Here is a 25,377-nt window from a genome sequence, read left to right on the forward strand (position 1 = left end):
AAACGCGCAACGCAACCATAGATAGTTCACCAACCAGTGTTGCCATCTTTTTCTATGCTAATTATAGTACAAAGACGTAAAAGTTATAGTATTTCTGAAAAATATATTGTACAGGACCATTTTTCATCTTGAATCCTTTAAAATTATACTATTTTGGTATATTTGGCATTAAATTATAGTATTTAATATTTTTCGCGGAATTAAAATTATAGTACGGTTGGCATCACTGACACCAACGTAAAATCGCAACGAACAAACCTCTACCTGTGTTGCCATAACACATTAAATTTGACGATTTGAACTTACTAGGTATATTGAGGTAAATCTACCTACTAAAAAATAATAAATTTATTCATTCGTTCGGTCATAATAATATATCGCACCCCCAGTAAAATACTGTAGTAAGTCAAAAATTGGCATTTTGCAGGAGAGCCATTTGAAGTTTCAAATATTCTTGGTAAATACAGGAAAAGTCTGAATGTAAAAATTATTACTCATTTTTATGGAAAAACATGATCTATTTTCAACTGTATTCATCATTTTTCTCTAAAACATATACAAACGGAGATATTTGAATATTTTTGAGTTACGACTGTATTTTATTAGGATATTTGACAATTTCATGTTAAAATTTGAATCAACTCAATACTTTCTATGTAAATTTCCCTACCATCACTCTAATAATTTCAACTAATTTGTTGGGCACTGTAAAGGAAGGTTTTCAAAATATTAAGTTATGGTACAATCTTTAAAGATTTATTGAAAAAAAAAGAAAAATACAATTATTAGTTCAAAACAACAAAAAAATACTTAATTATTTAATTTAATGGGAAAATAAATTTTTTACATACGATTTTTAATTTTTAAACATCACTTGGAAGAGAAGCAAAAAATCATAATAAAATTCACGATGTTTAGCGGTGCAGAGGAAAGCAAATCCTTCTTTTTAATTGTCGTTATTTTTGGCCACTCTTGATATGCTTTGGATATATTGAGACCATCCATTGGTAACGGTTTGCCTATTTGCTGTTGTCGAACATTCAATTTCCTACATTCTTCATGATAACTGGTTTTAAAAAAAATAATGTATGGATAGTCTCTGTCTACTTTTATAACTTTAATCTTCTGCCACAAAACTTTTTCTCCATTTTCATCCGTGTTGTAATTTTTACCGATTTCATCTGCTAGTTTTTTCATGTTGAGAAAATTATTTGTCGTCATGGGTTTAACTATGTATGGTTGTCCTGTTTTATTACTTGTTTGTACAATGGTAATCATTTGGCTGGGCACAAATATTGGTCCACTTTTTAGAGCCCTGGTTTTCTGCTGCTCAATTGTAGAATGGACGATATCGCCTTCATTTTGTTTATGCCCGGTGACCAAAAACTTATGAGAGATCGTTGTATTTTTTTGTGAATTCCCGGTGGCATATAAATACATTGCAGCAATGTATTTATTTTTTTTCTGCCCGGCACAATTGTCACTGTAAAAAATAAAATGCTCATTGTGGTGATATTTTTTACATGCATTGTAATCGAGTACACAGCTACCAATTTTATTGGATCCTCATGCAGCTTGACTCTCGTCCCACATGTATCAGTTTGTAATATTTTCAGTGATATTATAGACTGTACGATTGTACATTGCCAAACTTTCGTTTATAATAGAAATTTGACACATTTCCGCAAGGAAGCGGTATAACAGCCTGCAAATCATATACAGCTACATTAATGACGCTATTTTGGCCATTAGTTCGGGACTCTGCTACGTCTTTGATCTTTTCATCCCTTGCCTCTTTTTTCCAGGTTGATGTGTCTCATATTTTTCTTGAAGTTGTTTTTTTTCATCTGGTGGTGAAGAATTATTGTATAGGTCGCATTCAACGCACAAATCTTTTTTTAGGCTTAAAGAAGCCAATATTATGCATGCATCGACGCCGACACTCCTCTTCGGGTTTCTGGTCTGCCCTTCGAGCTGGTGTCCAGATTCAAATACTTGGGTGCCTATCTATTTTAGTATTTTATGAATAAATTGGTTGAGAATTAATACTAATCTTTTCTTTTTTCTGTGTCTGGTAACTTTAAATTTTTGAGTGTGACCACACTGTGACGTCTCATAGATAATATACGTAAAGTGCGTTTGACACTTGATTGACAAGAGAAGAGAAATTAAATTCGAAGGTTTTCTTCATATTAATTTTGGGGTACGTGTATACCGTTATTAATGTTTTTAATCAGTTTGCTAAATATTTATAATCTTAACTGTGGTTTAAAACGTAACAATTAGATTTTAAATGCCAAAAACATTGACTGAGGCCTTGCTTGGTGACGTTTAACCCTAATGTAAACAGAATAAACATACCATATTTTTATGTCGAAATCTGTTAGTTCATCTCACAATAATTACGTTTCGTCACGAGCGTATTTCTAGTTTAGAAGTAACGGACCACAGATCATCAGTATATTAATGTGAGTCTACATACAAATACTTACACGCCCAATAAACGATCTACGAAAATAATTATACTATGGAACATGAATCCTGACATATTTACTTATTTTTGGTAACAGTAGGTTTTAGTTTGGTTTTTGGTTTCAAAAGACCTCAAAACGATATGGATTACCTCATAGAGGTATTAAATATAAAGAGGGGCGATGAATCGGCTTTCTCGTACAACTGAATGAAGCAGGCCAACAATAGCCGACATCTTACGAGAAGACTCGATAAAAAAAAGCAGGGGATCATGGAGGATTTACTTTGGTCAACATAACGTAATCATATGATATAATGTTAATGTGGAAATCTTGCCGCAAATTGATTACCAGCCTCTCACCATACTTTTTCCCCATACTTGCCTGCTTCACCATACTTTTATATAACATGCCGCCCCTAGGAGTACCTCGATATAACGGACTAATGCGAGTGAACGGGTGTCCGTTTAAGCCTCAGTTATATAAAAACACAAACAAAATCCTGTGGTACAGTTCGGTTATGAGGAATACAGCGGAAAACACATTTTGAAAATACCCGATAAATTGGATTATTTGTTAGTTTGGGTTAGTTTAGGTTAGGTTAACCTAACAAATAATCCAGTATATCGGCTATTTTCAAAATGTGTTTGCCGCTGTATTCCTCATAACCGAACTGTACCAATCCTGTTCATTCCTCTTCGGATAATATATCCAGACACACCCGTTGTGGAGTGACATTTATAGCGCGTGTACACGTGCATGGATTTACTGTCGGCATTAGTGCTTACTTTAACCCTTTATAGGGCAAAGCATTTTTTTCTTCATTTCAAACCGATCTCTATCATTTTGCATCAGGTATTTAATATCTTAAAACAATTTCAATACAAAAATAAAAAATATCTATCAGAAATTTGGAAAAACTATAATTTATGGTGGTTTTTTTATCAACCAGTGCCCATTCAGGTGTTTTTTTTTTGATTTTTTGCCTATATTTTTTTCAAATAAAACAAATAATGGTTGTACCTACATATTATTTATGTAATCATAAGAAAAGTTACAATTCAATTTTTATTTTTTTACACCCATTTACGTAATATTTTTCAAAACATAGCAAAGCGGTACATTACATTGCTTACAAAAATAAGATATGCGTTTTGGCTCTCTAGCCGTACTACAATAAGCACATCGACAGCTCTTTTTCTTAGATTTACTCTTGAACTGAAACAAAAATAAAACATATTATCGTAACAGTACATACCGACCTACAACATTACCATATTACGAAATGACCGAGAAAATGGAGTATGATGGGGGAGGCCTTCATCCAGCAGTGGATAGATCCCGGCTGATGATGATGATATTACTTCTACAGTCAAATATAATACAATACAACCCCATGAAAGTTGCGATATTGATAGTAATTTAGTACTTTAGCATGCAATTGATGTCACAAGTAACAAAAAAACACCATTTCTTCGCGGATATTTTGAAAACTTTTCCGATCCCAAATATGTTGAGTAAAAATAAAAAATATTTATGATAGTATACTATAGTCACAATAAAATATAACTATACACAGCTCCCTAAGCCGCTTTTTTATGTTTAAATTAATTCTAGAAGTTATTCGTGCGGATTGAAAATTTGAGGTTATGTACTTCCCGCTTGGCAATAGAATGATGAAAAAAGTACTCTATCACAATATACAGGCGGACCTCGACTTACGAACGTTCGACTTTCGCACAATTCGCTATTTCGCACATTTCAAAAAAAATCTTTTTTAATCTGGCCGTGGGGTTAAGATATCCCCTTCTCGCTCGCTCACAAGCAAGTGCATTTCTTGCGTCACTTGCATCCTGCTCGCACCCGTCACTTTGCTTGTGAGTTAGCTAGGATAGGTGGCTTGCGCAGAAGCGCTTGCGGGCGTGTCATGTTGTGCGTTTTGCTAATTTTCTTCATTTGAAATATTTCACCCTAAAAATTTATAAACATGAGTGAGAAACGGAAAAACTGCAGTGTTGATACGAACAAAAAGAAGTCAAGAAACTTCACATGACGTTCTGATTGCGGTGAATCTTTTGCTTCAATCGAACGTTCGTATGATACAAACAGGTCTACTACGAGATGTTCAATTTTGAAAAATAAAAATAAAATTAAGGAATACGTTCAAAATTGTGGAAATATATTATCTTTAAAGGTTGTTTCTAAAGGACACGGCATAGTTATGGATGAAATGGAAAAATATTTGTCATCATGGATCGACGACCAACATCAAAAAGATGTCCCTCTGAATATTTCAATTATTCAAGCGAAGGCTCTTAGTTTGTACAAAGATTGGAAGGCTAGAAAAAGAAGATTCTAACACGATTTTTCAAGCAAGTAACGGTTGGTTTATATTAAATTCACTGGAAAATCGGCTGATGCGGATAAAGATGCTGCAAAAGAATTTATTTCCTCATTATCCAAAATTATTGAAGATGGAGAATATTCCTCTAGCCAAATATTTAATGTAGATGACACAGGTTTATTTTGGAAAAAAATGCCTAGTCGTACATTCTTATCTAAGGAAGAATCAGTTGCCCCAGGGCATAAACCTTCTAAAAACCGATTGACATTGCTTCTTGGTGGAAACTTGGCTGGTGATATAAAATTGATGCCAATGTTAATTTATCAACCAGAAAATCCCAGAGCATTGAAAAGGAAGGATAAAGAATTGCTTACAGTAATCAAATAAAAAAGCCTGGGTTTACTGCGTTAATATTAAAAGATTGGTTCACTTTACATTTCGTGCCAGCAGTTAAGCAATATTGTAAAGTTAATGATTTACCATTTAAAATAAGAAAAAGAAGAGTGGCAAAGAGTTAACTCTTGATAACTTTTTAAGGGAAACACCCGCAAACCCCACTTAAACATGTCTTTTAAACATCTTATATTTACTTGATAAATAAATATTTCAAAATACACACAATTTTTTTTTTTTTACTTCCCTCTACTTTCGAACATTCAACATTCGCACACCTTTTCAGGAACCAATTATGTGCGAAAGTCGAGGTCCTCCTGTATTTGTAAAAAATATAATGTAAATCGATAAATAAATGCATATTAAATACTTATGTACATACCTTTTTTCACAACGCATAATATAAATGGGAACGAAGTGACTTGCAAAGTCAAGTGTCACTCGCGAATTCGTCGAGTCGCGACCGCAAACGCAATGGCTGATACATCGACCAATCGTTGAAATAGTGTTTTGCGAGCGATTGACGTACTCGTCATATTATATGGTTTATTTCGTAACCAGAGAATGTTCTCGACAATGTCTTGACGCACTAAGGTTGATATTTCCATATTTAGTGTATGACCTATAGCTCATAAATGAGGTGGTCGATAAATAAACCGTTTTCGACCTTTTCCCTATAAAGGGTTAAACTATCGTGACAATAACTGTTTACACGTAAAAGTGCTGACTGTCTCTCCAATCTCAATCTTCAAGAGTATGCGAGAATCGATGTTGCCAGTTTATAGTACTATTTAACAGGATGTATTGAAAATCGGTTAACCCCAAAATGAGTAGTTTTTTTACCGGCAGGTTCGCCATTATCATTATACTGCGCAGGCGCAGATCTTACTTGCGCGTTGAAATTCAGAAGCCTCCAAACAACACGCGATCTTGGCAACTGCAGGATAATACATGTTTGCCCATACATTTTCCTACTGTGAACAGTAAATCCAAGCATGTGTAAACAGGGTATACTGTTCAATGTTCAGTGCGCTTGCTTTCAATACTTAATCCCAATGACATTAATATGGATGAAGCATCTGGAAAATAAAATGACACTCACTTTGTGTCGGGTCTGCCGGATGGCGAAATTCATATTTTAATAATGGTATCCTACGCTCAAATGAACAATCTGCTTGCAAGCGGTCTGGCGACACCGCTGGGTCTGCCCATACAAAATTTCTGACTGTCAGGTTTCGACTCCGCCGTTATTATTGTGTTCCAAAATGCCAATGTGCCTAGTTAAAAATTGTAAAAAAAATCTACTAAACACTCCAAGAAAGATGGGATATCACTTTTCATGTGTTAGTATTATTTATTATTGATAAAATGCCATTTTAAGATATTGATGAATGTTTATTCAATGCAATTGAATGACAGAAACCATTGGACAGACGCCTGTGATGCGCTGGGCTCACTTGCGTCTAATCTCCGAGAAGTCGTAAGTAAGCGAGAATCTGTTTCTAATGCAGTGACACTAATACGCCATTACAATAAAGGTTATATTACTAGAAATTCTCGAAGCTTGTATCGCATAATGGAAATGGATACGTCATATGGTTACGTGACGTCTAACTATACATCTGTGAATGACTTTCATGCACAATTTCTCGTGCGCGCCGATATGAAGTGAGTTGTCCATTTAATATGTCATTGCTTAATCCTGTTTTGAAAAAAGAATCAAGTTTTGTTTGCACTGTTGAAGTCCGCTGTTTTTTATAATCAACTCTAAAATTACTAAAATCAGTCATGATGTGGTACCCAAGGTTACCTTCATCTACTTCTAACCTAAACTTATTGAATGGAGTAGGTGATAAATGCATCCATTCACTTTGAGTAGATAAATTAAACTGCTATGCAACTAATTAGCGGCCAGCATTGCAAACGTCAGTGCTAGAGGTGAGTTGTAAATACTGTCACTAGTTTGTGTACTCAAGTTTCGGATGAAACTACCCATACTAAGTATTTGTGGCCCAATAAACTTATTCCAAAAAACTTGTGATGATATTATCGCGAGTCGCTGTTCTGTGCACTCGCCAGTTGGTAGACTTTCAACACTGTTTACATTAAATACGCACAAACGAAACAGCACTTGAATATAGGTATATTTTAATTTATTAGTCTATTGCGTTCGAGTGTATGAATAATATTAGGTCATAATTTTTGTGTCGCAGCACAGTGGTGAGATGACACACAGGCTTAGGCTTGTTATATACCGCTCAAAACATGTTTAAAATTAAAAAAAAATCACTGTTAATCTTTTTTGTTAACAATAATATTGTAACCTAACAGAAAAACAACTCATTTGTTCACACAACAAATTTAAAATTTTATAATAAATGGGACTTTTCGACAAGTGGAGCTCAGCGTATTTTTAGCAATTATGTTGAAGCCGATACACAGTCTGAGTTCCTTTAGCCGATACGTATTTTAAAATACTAATAATATGGAGTTGGTTTTAGTTTCAGTTGAGTATGAAACTTTTGTCGCATACACACGCCAAATACTAGTAAGTATTTAGGAACAAGTTTATATACTAAGTATTTTTTTATACTGCTAGTAAGTATACTTAGTCTTCAAAATCGACCAGTTTTCCCATCTCTAGTCAGTGCTATAACACAACTGTGTAACACAAACACCAAACTATTGAAGAATCCAAATGTCAAATGTACACTCTATGTCTCGTTAGTGCTTGGTGTTCTTGAATATGGGTCTATTATCTGTAGTCCTTATCAGTGGCGATGCGCCCTTGAGAGAGTGCTAGAGCGCTGAACACCCACCCAATTTATGCAAAAAGAAAATATTTTTTTAAATATTTCATTTATATTTGACTTATTAAAAGACATAATAAGCATAAAAACAGGTATTATAGCATGCAGCATAACAAGAAAGATCTAATTTCACAAAATATAATATAAATGTGGTAAATTTATGAGATTTTTTTTATTGTATGAATGCCAAAATGCAAAATATAAAAAACTGAAAACGTCAATTGGGCGTTTGGCTGCAAAAATTCTTCATTTGGGCCGCGGGTTGGGCATGCCTGTCCTATCATTAGAGTCAAATTTTCTGTCTGAATTATCATCTGAATGTAAACGAGTTCGAGAGATAAATATCTCAGTCTCTATCTATTGCAATTAAAGATGAAACTGGCTGTCAAAGAAAATACTCCTTTACTCAAAAAGACGCCGTGAGTAACCTTCTAAAAGCTGATTGTAATTTCTCTTTACGATTTTTCAGATTACAACATAAAATATGTCGTTTGTACCATTGATGCTGGCGGAGGAGGACTGTGAACAGGGTGGGAAGGACAGCATTGAGGTATGAATTATTTTAAATGTCTGATAATTAAGTTCAATATAGCTTACACGTCGGCTTATAACGTCTTTGGCCCCATGTTCGAATCGTGGGTCTGGCGAATACACATTGTTTTTCAATTTGTATTTAGAGTCAGAGTATGGACCTAATATCTTGAGCAAGTGACTCACATCCATTCTCGTTAAGACATAAAACTGTTAATACATACCTGCACTTTATGGAAGCCAATTATGATCTTATGAGGATTGGATATGGTTTAATAATAATATAAATATTAAACATTTTCAACAACAGTTCTATATGTAGACATGCCCTACATAAGGGACTAGCCTTAATGTCTCAATACAATAAATAGTTTCATATGTTAAATTAGCTTCGTTTTGTTCTAAGTAACCTAAAGCAGTTTTTTTCAACGGGGGGGGGTCTGTGAATTTTTGGCATAAAAATGCCTATGTTAAAAATTCCAAAAAACTTTTGGTTATCGTGTCATGGTAATTGTCTTTCATTTTTTCATGTGGCAGTTTTGAAGTTTAATTTCAAAATTTCAGAATTGTTAAATTCGATTAACTCTAAATCAATATAGCTACTCAATGTTCAAAAATTCAAAATATTCTCTATCAATTTTATAACTGTCTTTAATGTATATTTAAACATTGGTGAGTGTTTTTGTAAATCCTTATACTTGTTTATGAAATACTTCTGCAAAGTTGATATATAATCCATTATATCAGTTATTATAAAGCTATTACCTACTTAAAGTGTCCACAAACTTTTTTAATTTGGAAATTATAAAAAAAATATAAATTACCGAAAAGTACTGAAAATTTTAATAAATCGTCATTTTTGAGGCGTGCCACCAAAAATCCTTTCACGTGCCAGCATCCGTAACTCTGCTGTATACACTTTGTGGATGGTATTTAGCAGCCTCCCAGGACACTGGAATCCAGTTGGGTTAAAGAATAGGAAAGCGAAGTTGAAATTCTCATGAGACATCCGCAGCACGTGGCCAACCCATGTCCAATGTCATTTGTTCACTCTTAGCGTGATGAGAGGCTGCAAGATCCTCTCTCGTTACTTATAAAGTTGTCCACCGCACACCCGGTATCTGCTGCAAACTACTCTGAGCCTTCGTAAGGTGCGATGACTCGTTACCTTAAATCAGCGCTGTCAGAATGCAAGCGTTGAATAAGTAAATTTTTGATAATTAACTATTTCTTTTATTCAACAAATAATTCACAAGATTTAAGAATATATCATTCTGATTATTGAACATAATTATATAATTACACTTTCTGAGAGCATATATTTATAACCAATAGAAAAAATCTTTTTTGAAAAAAAGTAAGCCAACCCGACGGGGAATCGAACTCCGTATCTCCCAGGTTTACGCCCTGATCCGCTGCATTACCATTATGCTACGAGGTGACATACTAATAGCGACAAATTTTAATACCTACTCATCAGTGTTCTTCCAAATCAAGCTACGGGAGATACGGAGTTCGATTCCCCGTCGGGTTGGCTTACTTTTTTTCAAAAAAGATTTTTTCTATTGGTTATAATATATGCTCTCAGAAAGTGTTTTTCTAAATTATATATGTTAAGCAAATTTTTACCGATGTCGAAAATATTATATTGAAAATTATTTTGTATTTGGAAAAAATTGGGCCATAAATCGAAATTACTCCATAACTAAAAAATGCCATCATAGCGAGTCTTGTAACTAGCGGTTATGTATATAATTATGTGTCTTTTTTGATATTATTGTCTTATTTAAATTATTCTTCCAGGATGACTTCGCCTACAAGAATAACGTGATGAGGGCGAGCATCGAAATAAGGCTCGGCTTCATTCGTAAAGTCTACGGCCTGCTGACTGTCCAGCTCCTCGTAACTGTGGTGATTGGAGCCATATTCTGTACCGTCGAGCCTGTCAAATTATTTATCCATAAAAAGTAAGTATATTTTCACATATTAACTTTGGTAAATAGAGGCTAAACCCGCGATGGCCGAGTAGCTTAGCGTTGGTTTATAATATCGTGGGTTCTAATAAGTATGGACATAATAGAGTCGCCAAGAGTCACAACTCATATATTCAAAAAATCGAGTTTAGAGATAATCGCAAAAAACCACCAGAGCATTGTTTTTTGTAATTAGAAGAAAAGTATTGAACTCCTTTAAATATTAATCAGTGAGTTAGTTGATTTATATTATTTAAAACAATATATATACAGTCGAACTTGGTTATTACGAGGAAGATGGGACCGACTGAATTTGCTCGTTATAAGCGTTACTCGTTATATCAGAGAATAGGTATTTTTAAATGAGCGGTCACATAACACAAAAAGTCGAAAATAAAAAATCTGAAAACCATCGTAAAAATCCCCGAAACAAGCATGGCATTCATAAACTACAAAAGAAGTTGTTTATTGTAATGAACGCTGGTACCTACTGACTTCACAAACCTTGGATTTTTTACTTATTTATGCGTGGATACTTTTTCAATATTGTCAGCGAAAACACCAATTAGGTAGGTACTTAGACACTTAACTAGTGTCATAAACGTAATTCGATTTTTGACGGTATTTTAGCTCGGTATAACTGATAAGTAGCTCGTTATAAAAGTGAATAAATGTATGGAGAAAATCATAAACCAAAATGTCAACAAATGTTTCCTCGTCACATCCGAGATCTCGCTATATACGTGACCGTAATAACCGAGTTCGACTGTATAATGATTTATACGTAATCTTCTTATTTTCAATAATATAATACAGGCTGTTAAGATTCGACATAAACAATAAACTTTGTCATATTTATTTTCATTTAACTATAAATACAATTTACAGATGGTGCTGGTTAGTTTTTAAAATTTAACTAAAACCTGCATAACCAAACCATAATGGTTTAGGTCTATGGACGATCCGTCAAAATTGATGCACACTCTTTCAGTCATACTTATTCATTTTCGTTAAATTAAGAATACATATCAATAGCAGATAGTAATGAAAAATGTAAGAATAGCAGATCCAAACAGGATGATCGACCATGGTGGCACTATGAAAATAAAAGCAGAAAACGCTGGGCTGCAAATAAACCAGTCAAAAACTAAGCGATCGGGTACCGTTGCAGAATATAGACATAAGACAGCATGCATATGAAGGGGTGGACAAGTTCACGTATCTCAAATCCAGCCTAAATACCCAAAATAAGACAGCAGAGGAGATAAGAATCCGCCTTATCTTCAGGAATAAATGCTGGCATGCCTGCAAGCGACTGGTGGGGTCGAAAATTCTAGGCCGAAGAAGTAAACTTCTAATATATAAAACAATTATAAGGCCAGTGGTCACTTACGGCTGTGAGACTTGGTGCTTAACTCAAAATGAGGAAAACAAATTAGCTGTCTTCGAGCGCAAAATACACCGAAAAATCATTGGACCCACGTTGGAAAATGGGAACTACAGAATAAAAATTTACCACGAGTTGGAAGAGCTGATTGAACAGCAAACAATCATAAGATACTGTAAGTCCCAAAGACTACGATGGGCGGGACATGTGGAGAGAATGCCAGAAGTTAGAGCGCCAAGGATCATGACGAAGTGGCTACCCCAACGGAAGAGACCCAGAGGCCGTCCAAGAAGGAGATGGGCTGACGCCGTAGAGGTGGACAGGCTTCATATAGGAAGACCTGGTAACTGGAGAAGTGTGGCGAGAGACCGGAGTGAGTGGAGAGCGGTTGTGGAGGAGGCCAAATCCCACCCTGGGATGTAGCGCCGTGGAAGAAGAAGAATACATATAACAGATGGTGTTGGTTAGTTTTTCAAATTCATTAAGCCCTGCCTAAATCAAATTATATATGATTTAATGGTATAATTTTATATATAAACGAATATTTTTTTTATACTATTATCTACTATGACTTGGTTTACACAGGGTTTAATTGAATTTTAAAAGATAACCAACACTACCTATACATTGTAGTCTTATTTCAATGGACACAAATACGTTTAATTGGCAAAGTTTCGTGTGCACTATTTACGTCGGATCTTAACAGCCTACCTCCACCCTTCGCCACATGTAATGAAATTGTATTATTTTATTTTCAGTGATTGGATGGTGTCAGTTGCGTTCGTGCTAAGTTTTGTGGTCCTCATCGCTCTGTTTGTCAAGCGCAGAGACAGCCCTACCAATCTTATACTCTTGGCAGCATTTGTAAGTATGAATTATGTCAATAACTCAGATACCCTCCATTTGAAGAAACTGTCTAAAAAAAGAAAGTGAGAATTAGTTGATAATGAAAATGTTTTTCATAGAAGGTATTTAAGTACAGTAGAACCTCGATATAACGGAATAATGTGGGTGAGGGGGTGTCCGTTAAGTATATAAAACACAAACAAAATCCTGTTTCTTTGTCTTCGGATGATATATCCAGGCACACCCGTTGAGTGATGTTAATGTTTGATGTCGATGCGCTCGCTTTCGGTAATCTTGCATTGAAAAAAGAATCAAATTTTGTTTGCACTTTCAAAATCTGCTGTTTTTTTATAATCAACTCTAAAATTATGAAAATGCGTGCAATACATGTAGTTGAATTTCGTTATCTGACGAATAGTCAATAAATGTTACTAGACACTTGCGGGACTATTCTTAACAATTATCACTTAGCACGTTTTCGTTATTTTCATTGGTCCAAATTAACACGGAAGGCATTCTATGCACTAAGCAGTTATCGGTGGCTATCTCAAATAGTTGGTAAATTCGTAATACGGCAAAAATTTAGGTTGGTAGACATGTCGGTCAAATTCAGGTATGTTCGTGCTGGCAGTTACGGCCGAACCCAAGCGGATAAGACTGAACACAAGCGGCAAGAATTTTGTATTGACACGTCAAACATATCAACATAACCAACAATTTTATTAGTTATACCATTGTATTGTAATTGGCACAAAATGTAATTGCAATAAAACAAATATTATGTTACCACTAGCTGCTACTAGCCATTCGATATTTGACAGCTCGCGGGGAACTATAAATTAAGACAGCTGGATTTAAACATGTATAGCAATTAACAGAATGTTTTTAACGATGTTTTTTCTAATTTCTTAATTACCTTCCTATCCTGGGGCAATCGTATCAGATCCCCAACGCCTTGGACGTTGAGCCTTTTACGGAGGGAGGTATTACCTTCTACTTACGCTTCCGCTGCCCTCTGTTAAGAGTTGGAGTAAATATGTAATATGTCTTCTTATTGCGGTAAATATGGCCAAAATATGCAGGTTTTCTCCGTTTGATAGTAGCTACAAGTTCTCCTTATCGCTAATGTGATCAGCCCAGGACATTGTAGTATGTCAAGACAGTCACATCTCGAAAGGCCCTCTCTTATTATAGTCAAAGTCTTTGATGTAAGCTTTGTAAAAAAACACACATTACTCATTCTTACTAACATTTTTTCAGACCTTCATCCAAGCGTACACAGTGGGTGTTCTAGTTTCCTTCTTCAACCAAGGTGTGGTTCTGCAAGCTCTATTCCTCACGCTGGCCGTGGTCGGCGGGATAACCATCTTCACCTTCAACACCAAGAGAGATTTCTCATCCATGCATTCCGTGTAAGTAGAATACCTACAATAAATTTATGCTTCATGTATGCGGTGGTCATTCATTCATTTAAGGGCGGACGTGCTCAGCGTGAATTTTAAACATTTGATGACTGCATAAAGTATTTTTATTACATAAAATAGTATTCTTTTAAACCTCTCGCTCTAATGTTTTAGAATATAGTCATATTTCAGTATTTGAGTGATTGAGCATGCGCACCCGTTAAGCACGGTTAAGATGGACAAATCTGCAGAGGACATTAGAACTAATTTCTGCATCACTTTCCAAGTATTTTCCATCACTTGATTATCAAATGAACCAGTGGGTCATCAATCCAGCCGCAAAATTCGAGGCTACACACCTGACACCAACAGAGGAAGGAATTTTAAAACGACCCTGTGCACAAAGCCTCATTTTCTGATCTAGAGTTGTCAGCATTTTGGATATTGCTTTGGAGTCAATATCCTCGATTGGCTATAACAACAATTAAATCTCTATTGCCGTTTGGATCGTCGTATCTTTGCGAATTTGGTTTTTCAGCGCTCGTGAAAATTAACAAGAGCGGTTACAGATGGTAGATGAGAAATTATGTGTTTATTTATCTAATTTAGACCTGCGTTTTCACAAAATTCTTTCTAAAAATCAATTGCATCCTTCTCACTAATAAAATTATTACCACCTATGTACCTACATATATTATGTTGATAAAATATTATAATATTAAAAAAAAAAAAAATTACCTACACTATGATTTCCTTTATTAATCTTAATAAGGTAGATTTCCGTTTTTAAGGCATTTTTCGCAGTCGGAAGCCAACAGCGGTGGAGTGAGGTTGTACAACTTCGCTTGCGTATTCGGGACGCTATTCGCCTGGTTACTCGCGAACGGTTATAAATACGGGATACAACAAAAATAATATTGTTTGTAAATGAATTTGACAATAAACTCAACATGTGTGGTCCCATGTGATTTTGACAATCAGTGCCAGTGCTTGAGAAAAAGTGAAAAATATTTATTGTTGCACAGATAGTGCACTTTGTGCGGGGAGGGCGTCAAACGCTGTGAAGCGAGGGGTTGTCCACACTGTTTTTTGTTCACACTGTTGCGCGAATTCCAAGACCGCGTGAACGGCAAAAGCAATAAAATGGAAAACACCACGATGGAAGTGAATGAAACCAAAAAAACGAAGAAGAAAAGAAACGATGATGAAGAGGAAGTGGTTGGAGAAAAAGAAGAAGAATGGCAGACGGTGACCTCTGGAAAAAAAACCCAGAAGAGACTCTGGGGTCACTCCAAAGGGAAACCAAAACATCGTCATGATAGCGACGGGAAGTAAAATTCCATTAAAATTGAAAATAGCGCAGATGCTGCATAAGGCAGGAGTAAAAGTACAGAAAATTTACAATAAAAATTTAAAGACGTACATCCAAGTAGAAGACGAAAAAGAAGCAGATAAAGTGAAACAAGCTGGAGAACTCAAAGATCTCGGTTTTGTGACCAAAGAGAATGACTCCTGCTCTTATGGAGTAATAAGAAAAGTCGATATTGATATGGACCTCCAAGAACTGCAAATGGAAATCAAAAGTGATGCAAAAGTAATCAACCTGAAGAGGTTGACAAGAAAGGGTGATACAGGAGAGCTGACAAAGACCTCGTCAGTCAGTATTAAATTTGGGGAGAAAATATTGCCGAGAACAATTTACATATATGGAGTCTCTTTTGCTGTAGAACCGTATGTATTCAGGGTTATGCAATGCTACAAATGCTGGCGATATGGGCATATCGCGAACAATTGCGGACGTACAGTAGAAACGTGCCCTAAGTGTGGTGAAAACCACAAAACCTGCGAAAAAAATGAGGAAATTACGTGCATCAATTGCAAAGGTAACCACGCGGCAAACAGCCAAAAATGCCCAAAGTGGCAAGAGGAAAAGAATTGCAAAGAAGCAATGAAAAAAATGAACATACCTTTCAAGGAAGCAAAAAAAAATATGTTAAATAATAGCTATGCTGACATATTAAAACAAAAAAAAATCGTAGGAAGAGATGAAAGCGAAACAATTCAAAAAACTAAGGAAAACAAAAAGAAAGAAGAAGCGGTGGTAGAAGCTTCAGGCTCAACAATAATATCTACAGGTAGTAGCGTAAAGCCTACAAAAAATAAGAAAAATTCAAAGGGGAAGACAGAGGTTAACGCGATGGGAGAAATTATGAAAGTCTTGCTGAAAGGGGGAGACTGGCAGCAGATCATTAAACAACTAATAATTAAAGCAGTGGACTGGGTATGCAAACAATTCAAAGAAGGACACTTAAAGGAAATTCTAGGGGAGGTTCTGGAGCAAAATGGATAATAAAAAACAAATTAGGATTTTACAATGGAATGCCAGAAGTATGAAGCAAAAAAGGATGATATAGAACTCTACTTAATAAGACAAAAAATTTCAATAGCATTAATCTCAGAGACTTGGCTGAGGTCCGAATTAGACTATCTGAAATTCAATGATTACACGATGTATCGAAAATACAGAAGGGATGGATACGGAGGAGAGCGATTCTGGTGCATAAAACACTGGCGTCTAAAGAAGAAAGAAAGAAAGACGGAAGAGCTAGACAAAATAATTATAAAGCCATTTAACAGAATAGGAGTGAGGACCTGATCGAAGGATCCCCTTCTAGAAGAGAAGAGGCGATATGACAGCGAGTCGCAGTCAAAGCCTCGGTAAAATCACAAAAAAAAAAAAAAGGGCATTTTTATTTGGTGTGCCGCAAGAACAATTCCCATTCCCCAGTGTGCTGTGATGTAAAAAAGTTTGGCTGACACTGATGTAGATAGATTACCTATTTAATTGTTATTCATTTCTGTGCTCCTTTTCAATGGGCACGCTTAGTTCAAAGTTTTTTTTTTTTATCTTATTTGGAGCACACTTGAGTATGTGGCAACCTTAGTTTTGGGTAACTGCTCCTGAGACATTCCCAGTCATAAAAAAATTACTATTGTTTCACACCAAACATAGAGTCCCCCGATTAAAACTGAGCGTGGTGCGGGGCAGGCAAGGTTTGGTAGGGCCATTAAAATCATCATAAACTAACTTACAAAAGATCGGTGGCTCTCGTGGTGCAGTGCATAAGGCGCTGGCCTTCCACCCGAGAGTTCTGGGTTCGATTCCCAGTGAGGACACAATATTTATGTGTTTTTCTCAAAGCCTGGGTGTTTGTGATTGTTCAAAATTACTAACAACCATCTTGTACGGAAAAGCAAGGACATGGTTATTAATAATTCTAATAAAAAAAAACTTTTATTCTCCGATATGTAAAATATTTTTTTATCTTATTATTTTAAGGTTATTTGCCGGCCTCTGTGTCCTGATAGTCGGAGGTCTGATGCAAATATTCATACAGAGCTCCGCTTTCAACCTGCTGATCTCTGTCGCGGGCGCCTTCATCTTCAGCCTGTTCATCGTGTACGACACGCAGATGATGATGAAGACCCTGTCTCCCGAGGAGTATATCCTCGCCACCATCAACCTATACATGGACATCATTAACTTGTTCCTGTACATCCTCAGGATTCTGCAGGAGGCAAACAGAAACTAGATTGACTAAGTCTGACGTTGCATTTGTGATTTTTTTCAGTAACAATGGCAACCCATCAATAAACGTTAAATTATCTAAATGAAAATTTTTATAACCAAAGACTTGGGACAAAGGTTTGGTCTAGGCAGGGTTTATTTTAAAAATAATATAATAAATAATATAATAATAAAACACCATTTGGCTCCACAGCCTACCTCCGCTCTTCGCTACTGGTAGACGTATAATCAATCCTATATAAAACCAATTTAGGGGCTTAGAAACAAAAACGGCAGTTTTCATGTTTGTAAAATGTTGGTGTGTCATTAAAAATGTCATATCCTTTCTTATAGGTATTATTTCTGAAAAGATTATTTTTAAATGTTGTTTGTATACCAATAATATAATAATTTATTCAGAAATTATACATTTTTATTGACTTATCAACATTTTTCAGAAACTGCAGTTTTTGTTTCTAGAGCCCTCAATTCTACAACACTAGTGGTGTAGAATTGAGCACTACAACATTTGGTGGAATCAAATATTTCAATACAATACGTTCATAAAACTTTCGCCGGCTATAGTCCAAATGTCTTTAGTTCAATATTCACTATGTACAACATCGAAACTAGATTTGTACCAATTTATTGATTAGTTACCATGGTTACTTAGGTAGGTATCAGAATATCAAAGATATTTTATCAAATGTTTTATAGTATTTCTATTAAGAGCATTCTTTTATAAAACACGAGAGGGCATATTATTATATTGCATAAAATATTTTATAAAAGTAAAGTTTTAAAAAAATCGACAACTAATGTATGTCAGCTTATCTGTTTATGTTTTCAGTTTTTCATGTTTATTTTTGTAATCTGGTGACGATTATTAAGCCGCATTTAGACCAAGCGAGCGAATGTTTTTTCTTCCCCCACTCCAGCGAAATTCTCTCGCTTTTTTTTTGAGCGAGCATAAGAATTTCGCTGGAGCAGGGGAAGAACAAACATTGGCTCACTTGGTTTAAATGCGGCTTTGGGTTTAATAGCGTTTCATATTTTCCGTATTCTACAATCAGTAAATTTGTTGGTTAATTTCTTGCCATTTTCCATTTTGTATTTTGTAATGAGCTGTCAAAACAAACAGTGGATCCAGTGTGGCCATTTTCACTGAAATTTTAGATTTAATAATAAAAATGTGAATATTGGATTAAACATGACATTTATAACAATAGTATACTTTGACGGCCACAAATCATGTAAAATCATTAATTTTTATAACTTTTTTTCAATCTACTTACTGAATTTTTTGAATGTCATCTGGCAGAACACTATTTACCATAGACTTATCTGTGATAAACGGTAAATTTCAACAAAAAACAAACAATAATCACCAAAATGGTGAAAATGATTATTTTATTATTTGCATAATACCCCGTTTACACGTGCATGAATTTATTGCTGGCAGTGCGTATTATCGCGGCCATAACATGCACGTGTAAACATGTATTATCCTGCAAGTTGCATGATTGCATGCATGAATCAAAAAAGTTTGGAAGCTTCTGAATTTTCATGCGGCAGTAGGATTTTTTCGATCTGCGCCTGCGCAGTAGAATGATAGTGGCGAACCTGCCGGAAAAAAAATAAACTACACCATGTAGACTCATTTTGGGGTTAACCAATTTTTACGACTGTCAAATAATACCATAAAATGACAACATCGCGTCTCACTTACTCTTGAAGAATGAGATTGGCAAGACAGTCAGCACTTTTACGTGTAAACAGTTATTATCGTGATACTTTAAAATATACACTATGTGTGCAAAAAAATCCATGCACATGTACAGGCACTATAATCTTATAATAGGACATCACTGTTAGCATCTTGTTACGGGGTATGCAGCACCCACTGATTTCTTCAAATTAGAATTAAAACCATATTTTATAAAATACAAATTATTACACCGTAAAAGGTTTTATAAAATATTATTCATAAAAGATCTTTGATAGTCTAATACCGGCCTTAGCATGATGTTGAATCACTGTAATGTGCTTCGGCTCTTAATACTAGCGAAAGCAGACGATGTCTGCATAATTCACTTCAAAAGTGTGATAGTTTTTTTAAATGGTGTATTAATTAATAAATCTATTTCTAATTTTTACTATATTTATGACGAGCTATTAATGCCCACTTTCTTTTCTTTCCAATAAATATTGATAATAACCTCTTAAGCGTGATTTTATGCTGTGAAACTTCACATGTTAAAGGAATGTATGTATTTTTATTTTGTTATATAAGTTGTCATGTCATTAGATTCAATACCATAACTTATAAATAATATTCTATGCTCTATTGTTGTGTATACAAGATAATTAAGACGTTTTTGTTTCTGACTTTTTATTTAAAATTAAGCCATTATTAGATTCACCATCCTGGAAATTGCATAGCTATTATTACTTTAAATAAAAAAAATGTACGCATGTACAAACATCAACTAAAATTGTGCACAATATTAGCAGAAAAATATAAAACTAAAATTAAGTATAATAACAGTGTAGACAACTACGTAATTATGTATGTATAAAGGTCTATCTAAATAATCAGGTAAAATTCATTAAGTGAAATTATAACAATAGTCAGTATTAACCAAAGATGTTGAAAATAAAATATATCCTTCTATAAAGTCTAATTGTATTTAATTGAAGCAAAAAAAGGACCACCGGTCCATGTATGAAATTAGCTACAAGTGACTTCGCATTACAATCTCATTCGAAGTGAACTTTACACTCCTACTATGACATTTATTTGCCAAGTTACAGGGCGTATAAAAAGACAATTTGTCTCAATGAGTAGATTAGCAGCCAATAATACTCCACTTCGGCATTATTGTTTATTTGAAAAATCCTGCACAATATGTGGAAATCCGTTTATAATAGAGTCGAACATGGTTACTACGAGGAAGATGGGACCGACTGAATTTGCTCGTTATAAGCATTACTCGCTATATCATTATATAACATTTTTCGCGCCACGTTCTATTTAGGCATAGAACATAAAAAATCTGAAAAATATCGTAAAAATCCCCGAAACAAGCATGGCATTCATAAACTAGACTTAAGGGGACGCTCTACAGAATTGCCCTTGAGAATTGAAAATATGATTTTTTTACATGTGGTCCGGAATTGTTGCTCTACTGGTAATATGCAAAGGTCGCCGACAATGCTTTGGTCTTAAGTAATAATAATGATCTCTTATTTAATTTAAATCATAACACTGTCAATGTGTATAAAATATGGGGTGACCAAAAAATGATATCTTCTAATATACGTAAATGTTACTAAATTCAATTTGTTAATCAGGTGTTTGGTGGAAAACATTGCAACCAATATGATGGATAGCCACGATATAAACTTAATAATAATATATTAATAACGTTTTAACCTGAAATTGTCCGAGAGCTAAACATACGAAGGATGTTGAAATACATATCTACCTACTTTTATTTCATGTGCTATCCAAAAAACATTATTAATGAATAGTATTTATTTTGAATATGTAAGACCTATTACATAACTATTAAAAAAAATAGGTATATATTGTTTAATTCTAATGCATATTTAAAAAAAAATTAATATAGTGATGTCTGTTTATTATAAAAGAAAGTGACTTTTTATTAAAAGAAATGAAAATATAATTAATTATATTTTCATTTCTTTTAAAATGGAATTCTACCAAGTAAATGCTAACTCAATTAATGACTTTTTATTACTTACCCGATTAGTTTAATTAATTTAGTCTGACACTTTTACAAACAAGTAACGCAACTTTACTTTTAGTTGGTAGGTACAATAATTATTAATTAATAAAAGCCAATGCAAGAAATAATTTATACTCATAAAAAATGATTATTAATGTGGTCACCCATAGATTTTTTTTATTCAAAGCTAGCGATCGCAGAGAACAAGACAAAAAAAACTGCCGACTTTATCGAATCAATCACCCAGGGCTGTCGAAGACGTCTTACTTGTTTTTATGATAAATTGTTTTTAATTGTGTGCAATTTGGCGGGATAATATAATATATACAGTTGCTTACCATTCGGTTATCCCATGAGCTGGGTTTTGTTTACTCTTCTGCTGACATCCTACAGTTTTATCTGATATTATAAAAGTCACACAGTACAACAGTGTTTAAATCTAATATGTAATTGCACCGGTTTAATTAAAAACTATAACGAAATTAACATTTTAATGATTTACAGATTTTCCTATGTTATATCAACTTAATAGCAATTTTAATGAGACCAGATACATATTACGATATATCCAAAATACACATCATCAGATAATATGTGAAATATTTTGATAAGCAAAAAAATAAGAACAATACAAAAATAACATAACATAATCAGCTAGTCTTTTCATAATTATTTTAGATGAATGTTGTATGCCGTTTGACGCTTGGAAGTATGTAATTATTCCATCTGTACAGTAAGCTATTTTTAACTTTAAATTTTTTGACAGCCCTGTATTCCGTCGGCCGGCACCAGGCTACGTCGCATATGTTATGTTTGGAGGTAATAATAATAAAAGTAATAATGTATATTCATTCGACCGAGAATTGTAAATAATAATTATTGCGTTCCTTAAAATAAATCCCCGATGGTTAGAGGTTTTTGAGGTTAGACTGAATTAAAATGACGTCCTTTCAACGCTGAGATTAGTCTCTGAATGAACTATGAATGACCTTGTTCCTGTTCAGCTCAGCCTTAAGTTAATACTAGTTGTTTATTGTAATGAAGTGCTAAGCCGCCGGCGCTGATAGTTACCTACTGACTTCACAAAGCTTGGATTTTTTACATGCAATTTCAACCATATGCGTGGACACTTTTTCAATGTTGTCGGCGAAAATACCAATTTGGTACTTAGACACTTAACTAGTGTCATAAACGTATTTTATTACTTAGGCTCGAAAATGTTATTTTTAAAAGATCGACACATTGACAGTTTTAAGAAAATTTTTGATGATATTTTTGCTCGGTATACCCGATAAGTAGCTCCTTATAAAAGTGAATAAATGTATTGAGAAAATCATAAACTAAAATGTCAACGAATGTTTCCTCATTACATCCGAGATCTTGCTATTTGCATGACCGTAATAACCGAGTTTGACTGTATGTGTAAATCCATTTATAATAATTTCATTTGAATAAGTAATCACAATATACACAAAAATGGTAGTCAATACATGAGTAATAAAATCGAAACAGCAACCTGAGCGATATTAAGATATGTGGAGTCAACTTAACACAATTACTGCTAACTTTTTGATTACCACATTTATTTAAATAACACGTTAATTATGTCTAATGGCCAACGACTCCAAACGCGCCAGTCGCAGTGTTAGCATTAAATGAGTTAACCGTGCTTCATGCGTTTGCTAAATAATTTCAAAAGTCATAACAGAAACAAGATGTAAGGCTCCATCTATTTATAGTGCAAATTCTTTGGTAGTTAATCCATTGAAGACATTCAGCACCAATTTGACAAGAGAAATGGAAATTCTTGAAAAGACAACTGAACGCATCGACATAATATGCTCCAAAGAATTTTTTTTAAACTTTCAATAATTTTCGATTTACATTTCTTTTTTGTCAATCCCTGTATCAAGACACTGTATTTCATTTAACTCATTTAGTGCTAACACCGCGATTGGTGCGTTTGGAGTCACTAACGTGTTATTTAAATGTGGTAATTAAAAGGTTAGTGGTGATTCTGTTAAAATACCTAGTACCACATGCAAAGATATCAACGTTATTTTAAACTTATAATTATGAGCCCATTGCACAGTTAACTGATATGTAAAATAATACATACAAAGCTTGTGTCGAATTTTGCTATATCGAAAGTGTTTGCCATTTTTAAATTCCAATTTTCCGTTGGTTAATTGATGTACAATGGTAAAAGTGTGAAAACTGCACAATATAATAGTTAATATTAGCTTTTTTATGAGTGGTTATTTGAATGAATGCGCACAATACAGATAGTGTACCCAGCATTCGGACCATACTATTTAAATAGCAAGTATTCCAACACCACGTCGACAGTCGACAGTCGACGTATATGTAAAATAAAAATGTTAAACGTTTTCATTACTTATAATAATGTATAATGTAATAAGTTACATTTTTAATACCTAGCCTTTCGCGTCTGTGTAGATAATCGGTACTAAATACAACTTATCATGCATTGTCGTAAAACGACTTTCAATACAATAATTACTCTATTTATTTTGACAGCTGTTACTTGTGTGTTTATATATACCTCCACTATGTTGGGGAATTCACTTGTTATGTCAGTGTAAAATCAGTGACTATGCATTCGACTCCTAATAACCAATAAATTATTAAATTTAATGAGTTTTACCTGTCGTGAAAGATTTATTAGAGTAATCTTAAGCAATTGATGTTGCTTTATTTGATGTAAATATTATTATACAATTTGGTGATTGCATTTTTTTTAGATTTATAGAATTATGGAAATAAAAATTAAATTGTAAGGTGCATACATACATATGTACCGAAATTATGTGATTAATAAATGAATGGTTAATTTATTTCTCAATGAAGTTTTATTTAATACCTTTGCACACAAATATGTATTATTACCTGGCTACGCTTTTGTGGACTGTATGAAGGTGGGTTGAGGATTTGGATGTTGGTGAGGGACAGCAGAAGCAGGGGTCCAGGCACTCACCTTCGACGTTAAGCTGGTCCGTACTGCTGGCTCTTGGAGCGCTCGTCTGACTCCTGCATGCACACAAACAACCGAAACTTTCTTTATATGGTTGATGACACTTAGTGGGTAATGAATTTATGGTGACGTTTGGCGGTCTTTATATAACACGGTATAACCGTTACTTCTAAGTCGCCCTGCCCTGTATGGAGTTTGAAATGAGACTTGCGAATTGAATTACGTTTCACGACAGTCAAACTAACAGTCTTGACGCGCTCGGTGTCTTGAGGTAACTAAATATTTATCAATCACGGTCGAATGATGACTCTGTAATTGAGTTGTGCCTGGACTTGCGGCAATAATATGGATTAGAGGTAAGACGAAAATAGTGTGATGAGGACGACCATAATTGGCCCAAACATTATCAAAGGTGTCATCAACCTTTTCTACTACTAATATACCACATCGGTGTGAAAAATTATTATAGAAAATGAGTCACAGTCGGAGTGGCGCCGAGCGAAAGAAAGCGATGCAACTGAAGTCAGAATAAAAATTGTAACAATGATCAAATTCACCCTATGTAATTCGTGCGTACTAGAAGAAATCACATCTGCGCATGTTAGGTTAAATTCTTCTATTATAAATGAAGCCTAATAACGGTGAAGCAAGATTCATTTTGCATTGAAGATTTGTTTGTAGAAAATATTACACTGTTATACCTGGCATCATTTGATGCCCGCCCCGCGATGGCATCACCTTATAATCTCATGGTTCTCAGGTTTGGCAAAAATCACATAGTTTTCAATGTGTGTTTGGACCTAGAGTATTAGACTCGATAGGTTGAGCAAATGGCTAACATCCATTTCTCCTACAAAAATCTGTTAATACAACCTACACTTAGCGGAGGCCCATACGATCTTCT

General features: G+C 34.5%; 1 protein-coding gene and 1 long non-coding RNA gene across 2 annotated transcripts; both read left to right on the top strand.

The window, feature by feature from the left end:
* The first annotated feature begins 2,115 nt into the window (after positions 1-2,115).
* Positions 2,116-17,892, top strand: LOC147068960 (protein lifeguard 4-like). Its single transcript, XM_085951661.1, has 6 exons — positions 2,116-2,203; positions 8,488-8,568; positions 10,353-10,516; positions 12,668-12,773; positions 14,016-14,167; positions 17,499-17,892. Exons 2-6 carry the CDS (start codon positions 8,503-8,505, stop codon positions 17,749-17,751), a joined length of 741 nt encoding a protein of 246 aa, XP_085807787.1. The 5' UTR covers positions 2,116-2,203; positions 8,488-8,502; the 3' UTR covers positions 17,752-17,892.
* Positions 17,893-22,685: 4,793 nt separating this feature from the next.
* Positions 22,686-24,338, top strand: LOC147068961 (uncharacterized). The gene is made up of 2 exons (XR_015071277.1): positions 22,686-23,120; positions 23,235-24,338. It is a non-coding gene; the product is annotated as an uncharacterized LOC147068961 (long non-coding RNA).
* The last annotated feature ends 1,039 nt before the right edge of the window (positions 24,339-25,377 follow it).

Source organism: Rhyacophila brunnea, unplaced genomic scaffold (genome assembly GCF_057557595.1).
Source record: "Rhyacophila brunnea isolate RB1 unplaced genomic scaffold, BYU_Rbru_1.0 scaffold_24, whole genome shotgun sequence".
Taxonomy (NCBI): Eukaryota; Metazoa; Arthropoda; class Insecta; order Trichoptera; family Rhyacophilidae; genus Rhyacophila; species Rhyacophila brunnea.